The sequence below is a fragment of the Electrophorus electricus genome, chromosome 2 (genome assembly GCF_013358815.1).
Source record: "Electrophorus electricus isolate fEleEle1 chromosome 2, fEleEle1.pri, whole genome shotgun sequence".
Taxonomy (NCBI): Eukaryota; Metazoa; Chordata; class Actinopteri; order Gymnotiformes; family Gymnotidae; genus Electrophorus; species Electrophorus electricus.
Window position 1 is genome coordinate 30,227,807 of NC_049536.1, and position 14,006 is coordinate 30,241,812.

Below are 14,006 nucleotides of genomic sequence, written 5' to 3' on the forward strand. Positions count from 1 at the left end.
AGTAACAGGGGCTGAGGCGAGAGAACAGAATGAATCATTACATTATTCATGTGTTTATGTGATGAAGTCACATCTACAGACCCTTTATTTGAGTGAAATTACTTTAGATCTGGAGACCTTTATAGATATTAAACCTCCTCATGTACTGTATGTCATGTACTGTATGTCATCATGCTTAAGTATGGACACTCAGTCATCTGGTTAAATTTTCCCTCAGGACTGGGAGCAAATCTCCTTCAGTACTGCTGATTCTGTACCCTTAGTGGCTTGTTTCCACATGGATATGTCTTCATTCTGCTCTGTGCCTGGAACTTCACTGCACCTGTGAAGGCTGCATTAAAATGGCAAATAAACCGCTTCCTAATTTTTAAATTAATTAATTTATTTTTGCACAGATTAATTTCATCATCTTCTCAAGTCATCTTGTGTGCTGTCTGAGCTGTTGGAGTTGACTGGTGATGGGTTTATTGTTTCTTCTCTCTGCAGGAAAAATAAATGCATTATAAGACAACAACATCAATAATAAATAATAATGGTCATTAGGATAATAATTACATTAATAAACTTAATGTATTATTGTTGTTACAGCACTATGCAATATACATTATAGTACTTGAAGAGTTATATTTGTCTTGGCTCCTTTCTTTGTGTACAATGGATTTATAGTGCATTCTGCATTACACTGAAATATTAATGTACAGAATGTCAGCTTTAATGATCTAAAGAGAATGTATTTACATATACTTTTATATGTACATGCAACAGTCAACTTATTAGGAACACCTAATATTCAACACATATTCAAATGTTTATCCAGTCAGGGTTCAAGAGCTTCAGGTAATGTTTCCATCAAACATGAGAAAACATATGCTCTGAGTGAGCAGACAGACCAGTCTTGAGTATTTCAGAAACCGCTGATGTCTGTGATTGCTGATGTCTGGTATAAAAATGAAAAACAAAAAAGCAGTAAATGGCAGTTCTGCAAGCCTTGAGGCAGATGGGCTACAACGCCAGAAGACCAGATCCACTTCCACACCTGTCATGAGGTTAAGAACAGAGCTCTGAGACTACAGTGGCTCCAAGGACTCAGCCTACCTTGTGTCAACAGTGCAGACTGCTACTAGTGGTGTAATGGAGAGAGGAGCCAAAATCTCAAAGAACTTGAATCCATGTTACCAAGAATTGGGGCTGTTCTGAGTCCCACCCAGTAATAGTGCAGGATCCTTAATGGCAGGTAGCAGGTGATTGTTTATATACAAGAATCAATGCCATTTTTCAATGCCAATAGTTGTTTTATACATTTTGACCATAAGTAATTAAAAAATGTAAATACATTTTAAAAAGAAAAAAAAAATACAAATCATGTTTCTTGAATTCAAATCTGTGATCAATGAACCCTTGAAATTATAAAATAAAATTCCATAAAATGCAATATTTTATCTGTGTATATTTTAAATCCATTAGAGGTCAGTGATTGTTCTAAGCTACCACTTTCCAAAACGTCATTGGCATGCCTTTGACAGTCCCTCTTAGCTCAGTGGCTTGTTATTCTCTCTCAAAGCTCTTGCCACCAGGTGGTGCTAACCTCCATTTGCCGATGTATCCAGGTGAGGGCATGCGTAATGCGCGTGTACACGCCAGGTTTGTTCCTCTCTGCGCAGCCCTGACCCCAGCTTGTGGCTCCCACCAGCTTCCACACAGAGTTGCCCTCACAGCCCAGGGGCCCACCGCTGTCCCCCTGACAAGCATTCAGCAGGGCAGAAACAGCTGGGTCAAGATGGACACCTACTCTGTTAAAGTTGTCAATTTAAAATTATCCTGCTTTAGTTTAAAATGCTGGTTTTCACTAGTAGTTATTTTTACATTTCAACAGGACTATGAATAGGAAAGGAACACATGAATAGGAAAATGAGCATTTAGAGTCAGTTTAGCTTAAATCCTAAAGCATGATCTTAGCCAGTCTTGTTCTCTTAATTTTACATTTTTATTTTATTTTGTTTTATTTTGGCTCATTCTGTATGATAACTAAGGATATTTTACTGTTTTTGATATCTTAAAATATGCAATATGCATATACATACATACATAACACACACACACACATGCACACACACGCACACACACACACACACACATATATATATATATAATCTTTACATTCTTTGCTACAGTACATCGCAGTCCCTCACCTAGAATCTTCTTTGGATTTATATATAATTGTTTTTACACACATAACATATACAGCTCTGGAAAAAAAAAAAAAGAGACCACTCCAATTTTTTCTTAAATCAGCATCTCCACATGTACATCAGCCATTCCATTCAAGTGTTTGTTGAATTCCTTCACAGACACACCTCATTCTATTTAATGAGATGCTGAATAGGTGATCACCTCAACAAAATCCTATTCTAAAAACCACTGCTGCTGTCATCACTATTCTCTTGTTATAGAACCAGCTGGATGGGTAAAGCAGTGCTAGGACTACCCAAAAAAGTTAGTGTACAGTCTACAGACCACACCAAAAAAGTTGAAAAGATAGGTTCTTAATGAGGAAAAGAAGGGTTCAATTGTAGCTTTACTTATAGACTGATACAGTGAGCGTCAGGTTGCTTCTATCTTGAAAATGTTAAAAACTACGGTTCATAAGAACAAGGTCAAGCAATAAACACATGGGACAACAACAGCTACAGACTGGCAGAGGTCGAAAACAAGTCTCTACTGACTGTGATGATCGCCACCTCATTCAAATGTCAACCGTAAGATAGTGTCAAGTGACCTACAAAAAGAATGCCATGCGTCAGCTGGGGTGAAATGCACAGTGAAGACAGTTTGAAGCAGGCTTCTGGAGGCAGGGCTGAAGTCATGCAAAGCTAGAAAAAAGCTCTTCATCATTGAGAAGCAAAGAAGAGCCAGACTGAAATTTGCAAAAGACCATAAGGATTAGACCGTAGAGGACTGGAGTAAGATCATCTTCTCTGATGAGCTCCTGGAATTTCTGTGCCAGGAGTGGCATAAGGTTACCCAACAGCAGTGTTAAAGACTGGTGGAAAGCATGCCAAGACACATGAAAGCTGTGATTAAAAATATGGGTTATTTCACCAAATATTGATTTCTTGACTCATCATAAGTTGAAATATTAGCACTGTGTTGTTTATAAATGAATATGAGCTTGTTTTCTTTGCATTATTTGTGGTATGAAATTTCTATAACTGTTTTGACCGTTAGTCATTTTCTAAAATACAATATTTTTATCTGGAATTTGGAAGAAATGTTGGCAGTAGTTTATAGAATAAAACAAAACTGCTCAGCCTGGTCAAACACATACCCGTTAATTGTAAAACTAGAGAAGCTGATAATTTTGAAGTCGTTTCTTATTTTTTTCCAGAGCTGTATATTATCATATACTGTAAAGTATACTTCTGTATATATTTTTAAGCACATGAGAGAGAGTGCTGTAATACTGCATATCAGCATGACTGTGATTTAGTTGTAGGTAATGATTAATATAATGGTTAAGAGAACATACTTGTAAAACAGAGTGATACATGTATAGTTCCCATGCTGTTAGACTCTATATGAGCGCTCATGAAATGTCTCTTGTCCAATCAAATTACTTGGTTATACAGTATACCATAATGCATATAATTAATGTAACAATAAGCTCTAAAAGACCTTCTGATGTTTTCTAGATTCTACAGTCGTCAAGTCCATGGTTTGCAGAGGGGAGACACCTGGCAAGAGTCGGTTCCTCCCTCCAGATATCCAGCACAGATCATGCCGGGGGAGATGTAGCCCTGGTAGACCTCTGGCTGGCTGCAAACCTTGGCAGAGATGAGCGGTACTTGCGCAGAGTGCAGGGACATGCTTGCTTCACCTGGGGCACAGCACACACCGCATGGCATTAGGGGTTCAACTTGGGCAGGACATGTCGGGTATGGTACTTCTACTTGGACCCACTTACATAAAAGTGGAGATGCAGTGGAACACTCCACAGCCCATTTTAGCACAGAGCCGATCAATTTGATTCAGACTCTTTTTGAGTAACTATACAAGTAAGCCTTTATACATTGGTCTCCAGTGTCGCAACATTTATTAGTTAACACAGTCAAATTATATTTCACCTAAAAGCCAATGCCACTGACAATAGTTATTAACACATAAAGTGTTTGTGCACCCACAGAGACACAATCTGTCTGTGACTATGGTGGACTCACCCCCATCCTTAGTGGCCCCCCAGCCTGAAATCCAGCACATCATCCCGTCCTCAAACTCCTCGCCAAAGTTGGGCAGACAAATGGGTTCAACAAAGCCTGAGGAGCAGGAGCAGAAGGGTTGTGAAACACAGACAATTTCCATTCAAACGCTTCAAGCAGTAACCTAAACATACACTGCAACAGATGTGGAAAACAAGTTCACTGAAAAAGACCTCTATATACTTTGATTAGGTCAACATAGGCAACAGTCTATTCACAGATCTTCAGAGTGGACTGTCTAGATTTGTGTCTCATAGAGGCGAATGGGATTACCGTTGAAGGTAAGCGGCTCCACCAGTTTCAGCAGAGCGATGTCATAGTCCAGGCGTCGCGGCCGGTATCGGCTGTGATAAATAATCTTCTCCACAGGGAGATACTCGGCCTCATTGACCGGCTGCTCTGTTAGTCCCACCAGCACCATCCAGAGCTGGGGGAAAGAGAAGCTGAAAAAGGGAAGGCAGCATGGCTACAGCACAGTACACAGACGGAAATCAGGACATTTTTGTCTGTGAGAGAGCTTCAGTTCATTGATGAAGCTGATGAAGTGAAACTCCCACTGTTAGTCGCAGATACACATTTAAATTCTGCCTGTGCATTCTCTCCAACTCTGTTTATTGCATGTGTGCCTATATGTGAGTTTTTGTGTCCATGCTAGCTCACCCATATACACAGTGGGCAGCTGTTAATATCCAGCGTGCTGTTACAATCGACCCTCCACAAAGGTGCTTGTGCTGGATGTGCAGGCTCACCTGCCAGGGAAACTGGCCTTCTTGAGACAGGTTCCCCCCAACTATTCGAGTGCTAAACTGAGGCCTGGAGCCACATTCTTAAACACACACACACACATGCATAAATATGAGAACACATACATGCATACATGCGTGCACACAACCTCCCCCCCCCCCCCACACACACACAACAGAAATAATTTTGTACAGACTGGTAAGGGCCTGGAGAGGATGACTGGAAACCAGCAAGTGCAATTCCATAGACATATTAAACAGAAATGGTTGGTAAGCTTACCTCCATAATACTGTGGCTAGCTTATTAAAACCATTGCTGTATAAATCTATGCTTTGTTCTTGAGACCATAGCACTTCTGCTGGCTACTAGATTCAGTGAAGGTTAGATAAAATACCTTGTGGTTTATTTTTTAAATGTATGACTGGTTTTGTGACTATTCACATGTTGGGAAAACTGAATTCATAGAATTTAGAGAAGCAGTACAATCTATTTTCCATTATACTTACCCAAGCACTTCAGAGTTATGACTTTCCCTGAGCTGCATTCAGTTTTACTGGAAAGAGAATGAGAAAACGTCCCTATAATACTCTATTATAACTTGTGGTTCATTAATGAATCAATATACTAATAAGTCATAAATTGATGTGATCAGAAATGTAGAAAGTGTCACAAAAATCAGTTGTAAATTGCAGCATTTTGAAGTTATGATCTTGCACTGTAGAACCAATGCAAAATAAAAATTCCACAAAAATTTCCTCCACATTAATGAGGTCAAACCCAAGCACACTAAGACTTTGAGGTCATGATTTCCAACAGAGCAGCACAATCAGTCATGTAATGCTAAATGCTTTGGGGTTTAGAACCAAGGGCACACAAAATGCTCCCAGGATGGACCTCTGTGTGCATGTGTGTGTGCATGCGTGCACTAGTGCACATAAGAGAATGTACATTGCATTAGTGTATGTGCTGGCATGCCTGTGTGTGTTTGTGTTTGTGTTTCTGTACATGATAGAATACATGAGTTTGTGTGCGTATGTGTGTGTGTGTGTGTGTGTGTGTGTGTGTGTGTGCTTGAGAGGTGAGGAAATATATATGGAGAGAAAGTAATACAGGCTTAATTTAATGATGAATGAATGATGTAAGTTCAAAAGGAAAAGCATTTAACACTTGAAGGTGGAGGACTTAGGAGCCCTTCCTAAGAAGCGTCCAGGTCTTATTACAATCTTAATATGATTATTTTGTTGTTATTATTATAAACTGATGGTCTGCATTTGAAAAGTCTTAATTTTAACATTTGGAAAGCAATAAATAGTAATCCATGTTTGTTAGGTAATAGTGTCTCCAGTGATTCCAGCTTCTTTTCTATGATATCTTGACAATCATCATCATCATCATCATCATCATAGTCACACCATAAGAATACAAAGTACAAATATGATTTCAAACCTCAGATCAGTTGCACTGTGTATCTTGATGGTGTGCAGTGCACTCAGATGACTCAGGTTCATTGATACTAAGTTATTCTGAAGATCCTGTTCAATGGTGGAGAGCGAGGTGGAACCAGATTCCACATAGCTAAGAGAGGCAGGGGATGACACAGCATGTTAACCTGCTTGTGGAAATATTGTTTCTGAAGCAAAATCACTAAAGAAAAATAAAAGCGATATCTTATTTGGAATGTTTGTACTGTATAAATGAGCAGACCTTTAACTATGAGCTTGTGTATTCTTCTTCTCTGGTGCTCTGGCAATTTTGGGGGCTTTCACAGTTACATAACATGAGTGTGTCCAATAGAAATATCACTTATCACTTCCCATACTGGACAGCACTGACCTTTTAAAACAATACATCCAAGGTTGAGAACAACCCCTTTCACCAACACCTCTGCCACGTAGCAGGTAAAGGTTTTACCTGGAGTATCCCAGCTGTTTGCAGGCAGAGGAACCCAGGTCAGGGTCCCAGTCATCTGAACACACAGTCCTCCAGACTCCCTCAGTCCGCACCTGCAGTACTGAACTCTTCCCACTCACACGCACTATGCACACAACAGAATAGGCCGGTCAGCACAAAGAGATGCCTTTCAGGATTAGTTTTAGGCTGTTCCACAGGGTGAGGCCCCATTATCCAGCTTTACTTTATAAAGGCCACAGATACTAATTAGCAAAAGTGACTCACAGCAGGAATAACATGAAAATTATTCAATTTATGCCATCCCTTGTCAGATTTTCAAAAGGCACTAAATATTCCAAAAAATAAACTACAGCAACTTAAGGAACACGCAGTGTAACATCAGCCGTCATATCTGACAGAAGCTGAATGAGTGTAATTTGTCTGACTGGATTGATCACTTTGGGTGTGTGTGCCGTTCCCTGAGGGTGTGTGCAGTTCACTGAGGGTGTGTGTACAGTTCACTTTGGGTGTGTGTGCCGTTCCCTGAGGGTGTGTGCAGTTCACTGAGGGTGTGTGTGTAGTTCACTGAGGGTGTGTGTGCCATTCATGCACCGCAACTAAGCTCGTCCTCGCCGTGCTCGCAGTCCATGTGTCCATCACACCGTGCAGAGCTACTGATGCAGTGTGCTGTTCCACACTGGAACTTTCCAATACATCGCAGGCCCACTGCAACAGGGAGACAAGCATTACACTGTGAGTGTGTGTGTGTGTGTGTGTTTGTGTGGGTGTGTGTATTAAGTCCAGCGTGTATGTATAGTAGAACTCCATATTTGACTCTGCTCTAAGACACCTTACTGAACTCATGACAAGCATAATTCTTAACTGAGGAGTGTAGCCTGATATACTGGAAGAAAGAAAACTAGGTTAATCCGGTGTTGGGCTTTAGAAGCACCATGACACAGAGTCCAGGCAAAAAATTGTGGGGGCCTTTTTCACAGGACACAATGCAGGACTAATAGTTTAATGAAGTTATTATTATTTTCTGCCATCAGTACATCACTGAACTGATAATATCTATATCTTACACAACAGAACTGAATCAGACACTGACATCAGTGGGCCTCACATTGTGCAATTTAATCATAGCTGTTAATTATTCACACCAGTTAGAGCCACCATGTGACTGGACCAGGTCATGACAGACAGCAGGCAGCATGCCACCCACCCACCGACTTACCTCCCAAGCCAATGGCGACCACAAGAGTGACAGCGAGTAGCACACTTGCACTGATCATGAGGTCTATCCTGCGTGCAAGCAAGCACCCTCGAAGGGTCTTCTCTGCTGCCGGCTCATCTTTAGTTGGTGGAGAGCAGAAAATATTACAACTTAATAATTTAATTAAATGACTGAGCCAACCCAAGATTCTTTGTTTTATCTATTACCTGCTAGGAAAGGCTGGACTTTAGTAAAGGGCATCGCTGGACAGGGTTTGGCTTGGTCACTGCTGGGGGCTCCTGTCCGACAGGTAATGCTTTCTGTATTTTTAGTGCCTGTTTTCTTTCCTGTAGCCAGGCTGTCATTGTGGCTGTCCAGGGCACTGACATTAACAGTGGATGCAGTGTCATAAGCTTGTAGATCTTCATGTCCATCCATTACCATTTCTGCTCCTGCAGGATTTGCCTGCTCTAACTCTGCAACCTGTGGAGAGATTCCATATTTTTCTGAGAACGGGTGGGACTGCCTTAGACATAACTGGTTGATGATATCATGCTGGCGTTAGTTGTGGTTACATGGGCTCCTGTATACCAGGCTTCTGAAACTCATCCAGCATGAATGAGAATGGTCTAATCTGACCACATACCCACCTTGGCATGTGAGGCTTCGGTCTCTCCTCCACCAGCAAGTGGAGCCTCTATACATTCACCTGGAGCCTCCACATCTCCACCCTTGAGCTCAGCTGCAACCTCAGGTGTTTCTGGGTTAGCCATGACTGCCTTCACCAAGTCCTCACAAAAATCCTTAGTATACTATAACTAAATGTGATTAAAGGTAGAGCATGAAGGGACTGAATTAAGCAGAGACAAATCTGAAGGATGAGAGGTTTGAAGACGAACCAGCTGAAGGAATGGAGTAGTGTTTTGGTGTTCATTATTCATTCAGACAATATTCCACTTTCTGAGTTTGATAACCACATTATCTTTACACATTATCTAAACTAGTTGCGTATAAGGATGGAGTTGGCTCAAGTTTTACTTCACAACAACTAAGACAAATGATGCTGCGGAACAACAAAACAATTTCAATTTTAGGTTGAAGGTACTTACCCAGAAGTGCTATAGTATCCTCACGCTGTGTTTATTCACATGTGTGCTAAGAGGTCTGTGTCTTCTGAAATAACCAGATATCTCTATCTCTCCCTTACTCTCCTTCTTACTCTCTCCCTTTTACTCAGGTACTGTGGGATACCTAAAGAGGATACCTGTGTTGAGAAGGTTATGTCACTCTAAAAGGAGATCAGGTGACCTCGGCGTCTCCCTGGATACATGATCAGTTTTCAGGACCTATGTACTTTCACAAAGGCATTGGGGTATGTGGAAAGAATAGTGTGAAGATGGACAACGCCATACTGCTAGACAAGAGTAATAATCAATAGAAGGTTTATTAATAAATAAGATGGGCTAACAATGTGTGTGTATTTTTTTTTTTTTTGGGGGGGGGGGGGGGCTTGAATACCATGAATTTTTATTAAGCTGGAACATAGCCCATTACAAATAAAACATTAAAAATAAATATATAAATATACATATTAAACAATATTCATTCAGTATACTGTGTTGAAGGACAAAATATAGAAATAAATAACAGAACCACATTTACATACAGATCTGCACCAAAGATGTGTATGTATGTGTGCGTGTCTTTTTCCCAGAATACAAGAATAGTTTTGGATTTGCAGAATTTCAGTCGATCAAAGGTTTCCATGTTTTAACGTTCAAATGCTCAGTTGTTTTTCAAAATAAGAGCTGTGGCACTGGTATACTGGCAGTGCTGCTAGTTAAAGTGCTGCTGTTTAGCCATGCGGGGCAGGAAGTGGGTGCAGGCCTTGCGTGGGTTCACCGTACTGCCCCTCTTCAGTCGCCCTCGGTGGGACACAGCCAGGTACAAGTTTGGGTAAGCCGCGGACGAGTAGGTGGTGTAATGATTCTCCTCCAGGTGTTCCTTGAACAGGCAGTCAGATGAAAATTCTTTCTGCAGGTGAGAAATGTGTCAAATGTTCACTTTGCTTCATATACAGTAAACAGCAGGAATGAGAGCAGCGGGTATCCCAGTGGAAATACACACTAAGCGCAAAGGGCTGCGGAAGCATGCACATTGCTGTTAATGCTCCTCACCATTCCTTTGGCGATTCCTTCTTCGTTCATGCATAAATACAGTCTGCTCTTTGTACCTCTTATGCCCACTACTCCAGGCTTCATTGCAAACACCCCCAACCAACCTGAGACAGAACAAGAGAGAGCCTCATATGGTCAGATAAGAAGAAAAAGAGTCAGACTTATCGGTGATTAATCTGTCTCTCTTTCTTTAACCAATTAAGCTCATATGAGATTGGTAAAACTTACTGTACTCAGTTGGTTCATGAACACCCCCTACACTCCCATTGGTTAGGATCTGCAGGTGGTAACCAATCCCAACACGGCAATACAGAAGCTGATGTATACTATCTCTTGAGGCTGGACCAGAATGTGACCTAGCTGCTGAGAGATATTAAAGATCATAGAGATTCACCAGGCTAGGAGTAAGATGTGCTTTTATCTTATTTTACCTTTTCAAACTTTTGAACACTACACACAGGACAAGCAAAACAACCCACAGAAACCCACAGCAAACAGCACTGTGGAAATACCAAGCAACTTGTACAAAAGTATAGCTGACCATGAGCTTTTCTATCATCTGCTTTGCTGGTCTGCTCGCCTTGATGTTTCATTAATTATCAGCAGGAGTTTTTAGTTTATTTGTTTATTTATCTTTCAATTCTGCACGTAGGTAGAAAGCCAAGAGCAACACATCCATTTTTCCCTACAAACATTATGTCATACCAAACACTATTGCATTAGCATTATGCTAACTTGCCACCACTGACTTCCATTCATTATTATTTAAAATAATAATAATTTGGAGTGTCACTCTGGCCTTTTTTGCTGAACAGTTTTCATTTAGGCCACAACTCACTTTAAATTAATGCAAAGCGAGGCAAACACAAAGCACTTTGCTATGAGTATATGGCTTGAGGAAAATGTCTAAGCATGTCCTTTTGTCTCTGATTATTGTAAGCTAAATGCATATTACATGGTCAAGCTTTGATTCTGTGCTATGATGTTGCAGACACTAACCAACTGCCTGATGCTTCCTCTACACACCACAACTACAGACCCATAGAGTGCTGCCTTCTTTACAGGCTTCATGTATGGAATGCACCTGCCACAGTCTGGTAGGCTTTTGTACATATTTTCTCAATGGGGAACTAAGAAAGCATATTTTTTTTTGTTAGTGTAATACAATGGAGCTAACATAAGCAATCTAATCACACATAAAATGTGCAAATATTAAAATATACACATTGTTTTAATTGGAAAATAGTCCACATTACAGGTGAATACCAAGATGTAAAGTATTAGTAAGAAGTGTCTGTGTGCACTGAAATCATCATTGCACTAACAGAATAAAGGAAAAGTATATGGACATCACACCTTTATCAAACTGATGGGGAGTTATTCAAAATGTCTTAATGTACATAACTAGTTCATAAGTGAAGCTACAATGTGCTACATTTTGCAGGAAAATCACTAAAGTGGAAGGTTGGTAGGTGTATCAGTCTTAACAATTAAGGCATTGTAACAATAAAAGCATCGTTTATAGAATTAAAATCTGGTTATATATGAATCGTTTGATTGATGAAGCATATGAAACCTGAAACATGCCTGAAACATGTGCCTGTTATTATTAATGTTTGTTACATTGCAAGAAATTAATAGATGTTAAGTGAGATAAATGTGTCCCTATATTTCAAGGTGACAAAGGAAACAACGACTCTCTTGTCGTGGATTCAGAACTTGACAAAAATAATAATCAAATTATAGCTTCCTTGACCTTGGTACGGTTCTTGGTACAGTTGAATATGATGTAATCTTTGCTCCTGACTGGACCTGGACAACACTGAACAGCATCTTCATGTATTTTTCTGTAAGTGCATTTTCTTTTACATATAGACCCTTTACATTAGAGGGTCTTTGAATAAATTCTCATAATAAACGCAACCAGCCATACCTTTCCCTTTCAGCATTGATTCTTTGATTGACAGCAACCACACGTATCTCAGTCGACTCGACTCACCCAGCGTGATATGTGCATCCCTGTCTGCATCTGCTCCATCACACTTTACACACATGCACAGCAGTAGTGCTAACCACAAGAGTGTACACTGTAAATCCATAACAGCAGCACCGGTTGCATATAAATATACAGCCTCCAGGTGAGGAGCCACCATGCTATGCTTCCAGCTACAGTGCCCAGGATGTCAGCATTACAAAGACCTTTGACTTTGCCCTGTGGAAGCAGAGCTATATGCTCTACTTGCTTGACATTCTATAGAGCATTCATACTCCAGAGAAGAACCTAGCTGAACAAAGTGTCCTCTTCTCACTAAAATGAGGTTCAGTGTGCCACTACTCTGTCTCTCTGTATTCAACTGTATTGAACTGTTTTTTTTTAATCTTCTCTCACTTAACTCTGAAGCCTCTATGACACAAGTACATTCAGAACAGAAACACAGTACAAATGTAGCTACACAGATAGACATTTACGTATGTGCATACACCACTGACTATGACTCCACTGCTGTATCTTGCTAACAGGGGCTGTAGACACAAACAAATCATGATTGGTTATCTAAATCATTACTGAGAGCACTATGACACTTCCCTAAACAATAGTACAGGGATTCATCTGTGAGAAACAGTTGTGGACTATCTTTTGACTCTGTATGCCTGTATGTGTGTCAGTCTGTGTGCCTATGTGTTTGTAAGTGAGAAACACAAAGATTCATGTTTATACTACTATCATCTATATTTTAACTGAATTGAACTGAATGTAAGATTTAACTGAATTAAATTTAACAGAAATGTTTATTTAAAACTGCATTTAAATAAACTGGTGATGAATGTAAAAAATGGCATTTTATTTCAGAGTCATGTTTAAATAATCCTGGAAGACAGTTTAGCTTGTTTCATCTCTTCATTTGTTGAAACACAGTTCACATCACTATGCAGTGAATAACAAATATCTCAATGGCACCTATATGGACAACAAGCATGTGTGCCAAAGTTTCAGTTTTTGTCTCTCACAGCATTAAATCACAGCACATATGGATCGGTACAGAAAGCACAGTTTGTTTATGAACTTTGTTTACCTCTGTTGTCTGTCCCCATGAACACACACAATGTCTGGAATTTGATAAACGAAAATATGACTCACAGGACTGGGCAAAATGCAAAATAGCTTGTCCTCAGGACATTCCGTGTGCTCAGGGCTGCTTGTTACACTGCAGTTCTCAACCCCCTTGTGGTGGTTTTCTGCTCAAGATCTCAGACATGAGCCTATGTGTTAGTTCTTTTCATGAATCAAGCGGCCAGTGGCAGAGCAAACAATGGACATGGACCTAATAATGGTTACATATTGGCCTCAGCTTAAATGGTGGATCAATATACATTCCTCTGTGATTTGTATTGCTTTCTTAATTTTTTATTGCTATTTACATTTACGGCATTTAGCAAACACCCTTATCCAGAGCGACTTACGAAGGTGAGCTCATATATCATGAGCATACATGCCTGAGCCTGTACTGCCTTATCTAAAATGAGAAAAAATCTTGACTATAAATTCAATCTGAATTTCAAAGTTGTATTTCAAAATAATTGGATTCCAGTCGACTATCTTAAAATGAATTGTTTAAAAGCTTATATTTTAAATGCATGAGTTTCTATTCGAATAGTTTTGGGCATTAATGTTCGAGCAGTTTATCCATAATTTATCGTAAACTCGCTATACTCGTCACTGACAGT

General features: G+C 40.0%; 2 protein-coding genes across 2 annotated transcripts; both read right to left on the bottom strand.

Annotated features, from left to right (window-relative positions):
• Nucleotides 1-1,555: 1,555 nt before the first annotated feature.
• On the bottom strand, nucleotides 1,556-8,876 carry tmprss3a (transmembrane serine protease 3a). Its single transcript, XM_027030837.2, has 12 exons — nucleotides 8,754-8,876; nucleotides 8,331-8,586; nucleotides 8,125-8,241; nucleotides 7,500-7,613; nucleotides 6,909-7,032; nucleotides 6,444-6,572; nucleotides 5,504-5,550; nucleotides 4,914-5,079; nucleotides 4,527-4,696; nucleotides 4,215-4,310; nucleotides 3,732-3,874; nucleotides 1,556-1,738 (listed from the first exon to the last, which is right to left on the bottom strand). Exons 1-12 carry the CDS (start codon nucleotides 8,874-8,876, stop codon nucleotides 1,556-1,558), a joined length of 1,668 nt encoding a protein of 555 aa, XP_026886638.2.
• Nucleotides 8,877-9,939: 1,063 nt separating this feature from the next.
• On the bottom strand, nucleotides 9,940-10,959 carry fgf9 (fibroblast growth factor 9). Its single transcript, XM_027030836.2, has 4 exons — nucleotides 10,929-10,959; nucleotides 10,509-10,643; nucleotides 10,281-10,384; nucleotides 9,940-10,137 (listed from the first exon to the last, which is right to left on the bottom strand). Exons 1-4 carry the CDS (start codon nucleotides 10,957-10,959, stop codon nucleotides 9,940-9,942), a joined length of 468 nt encoding a protein of 155 aa, XP_026886637.2.
• Nucleotides 10,960-14,006: the final 3,047 nt, after the last annotated feature.

Bases quoted from the DNA above. Each gene is read 5' to 3' on its own strand.
- tmprss3a (XM_027030837.2), bottom strand. From the start codon at position 8,876: ATGGCTAACCCAGAAACACCTGAGGTTGCAGCTGAGCTCAAGGGTGGA. The intron at 8,587-8,753 runs GTGGGTATGTGG...ATCTCTCCACAG, and splicing joins CCGAAGCCTCACATGCCAAG to GTTGCAGAGTTAGAGCAGGC. The intron at 5,080-5,503 runs GTAAGTATAATG...TGTGTGTTTAAG, and splicing joins CATAACTCTGAAGTGCTTGG to AATGTGGCTCCAGGCCTCAG.
- fgf9 (XM_027030836.2), bottom strand. From the start codon at position 10,959: ATGGATGTGTTGCTCTTGGCTTTCTACCTAC. The intron at 10,644-10,928 runs GTGCAGAATTGA...AATATCTCTCAG, and splicing joins GCTCTTGGCTTTCTACCTAC to CAGCTAGGTCACATTCTGGT. The intron at 10,385-10,508 runs GTAAGTTTTACC...GTTCTGTCTCAG, and splicing joins TCATGAACCAACTGAGTACA to GTTGGTTGGGGGTGTTTGCA.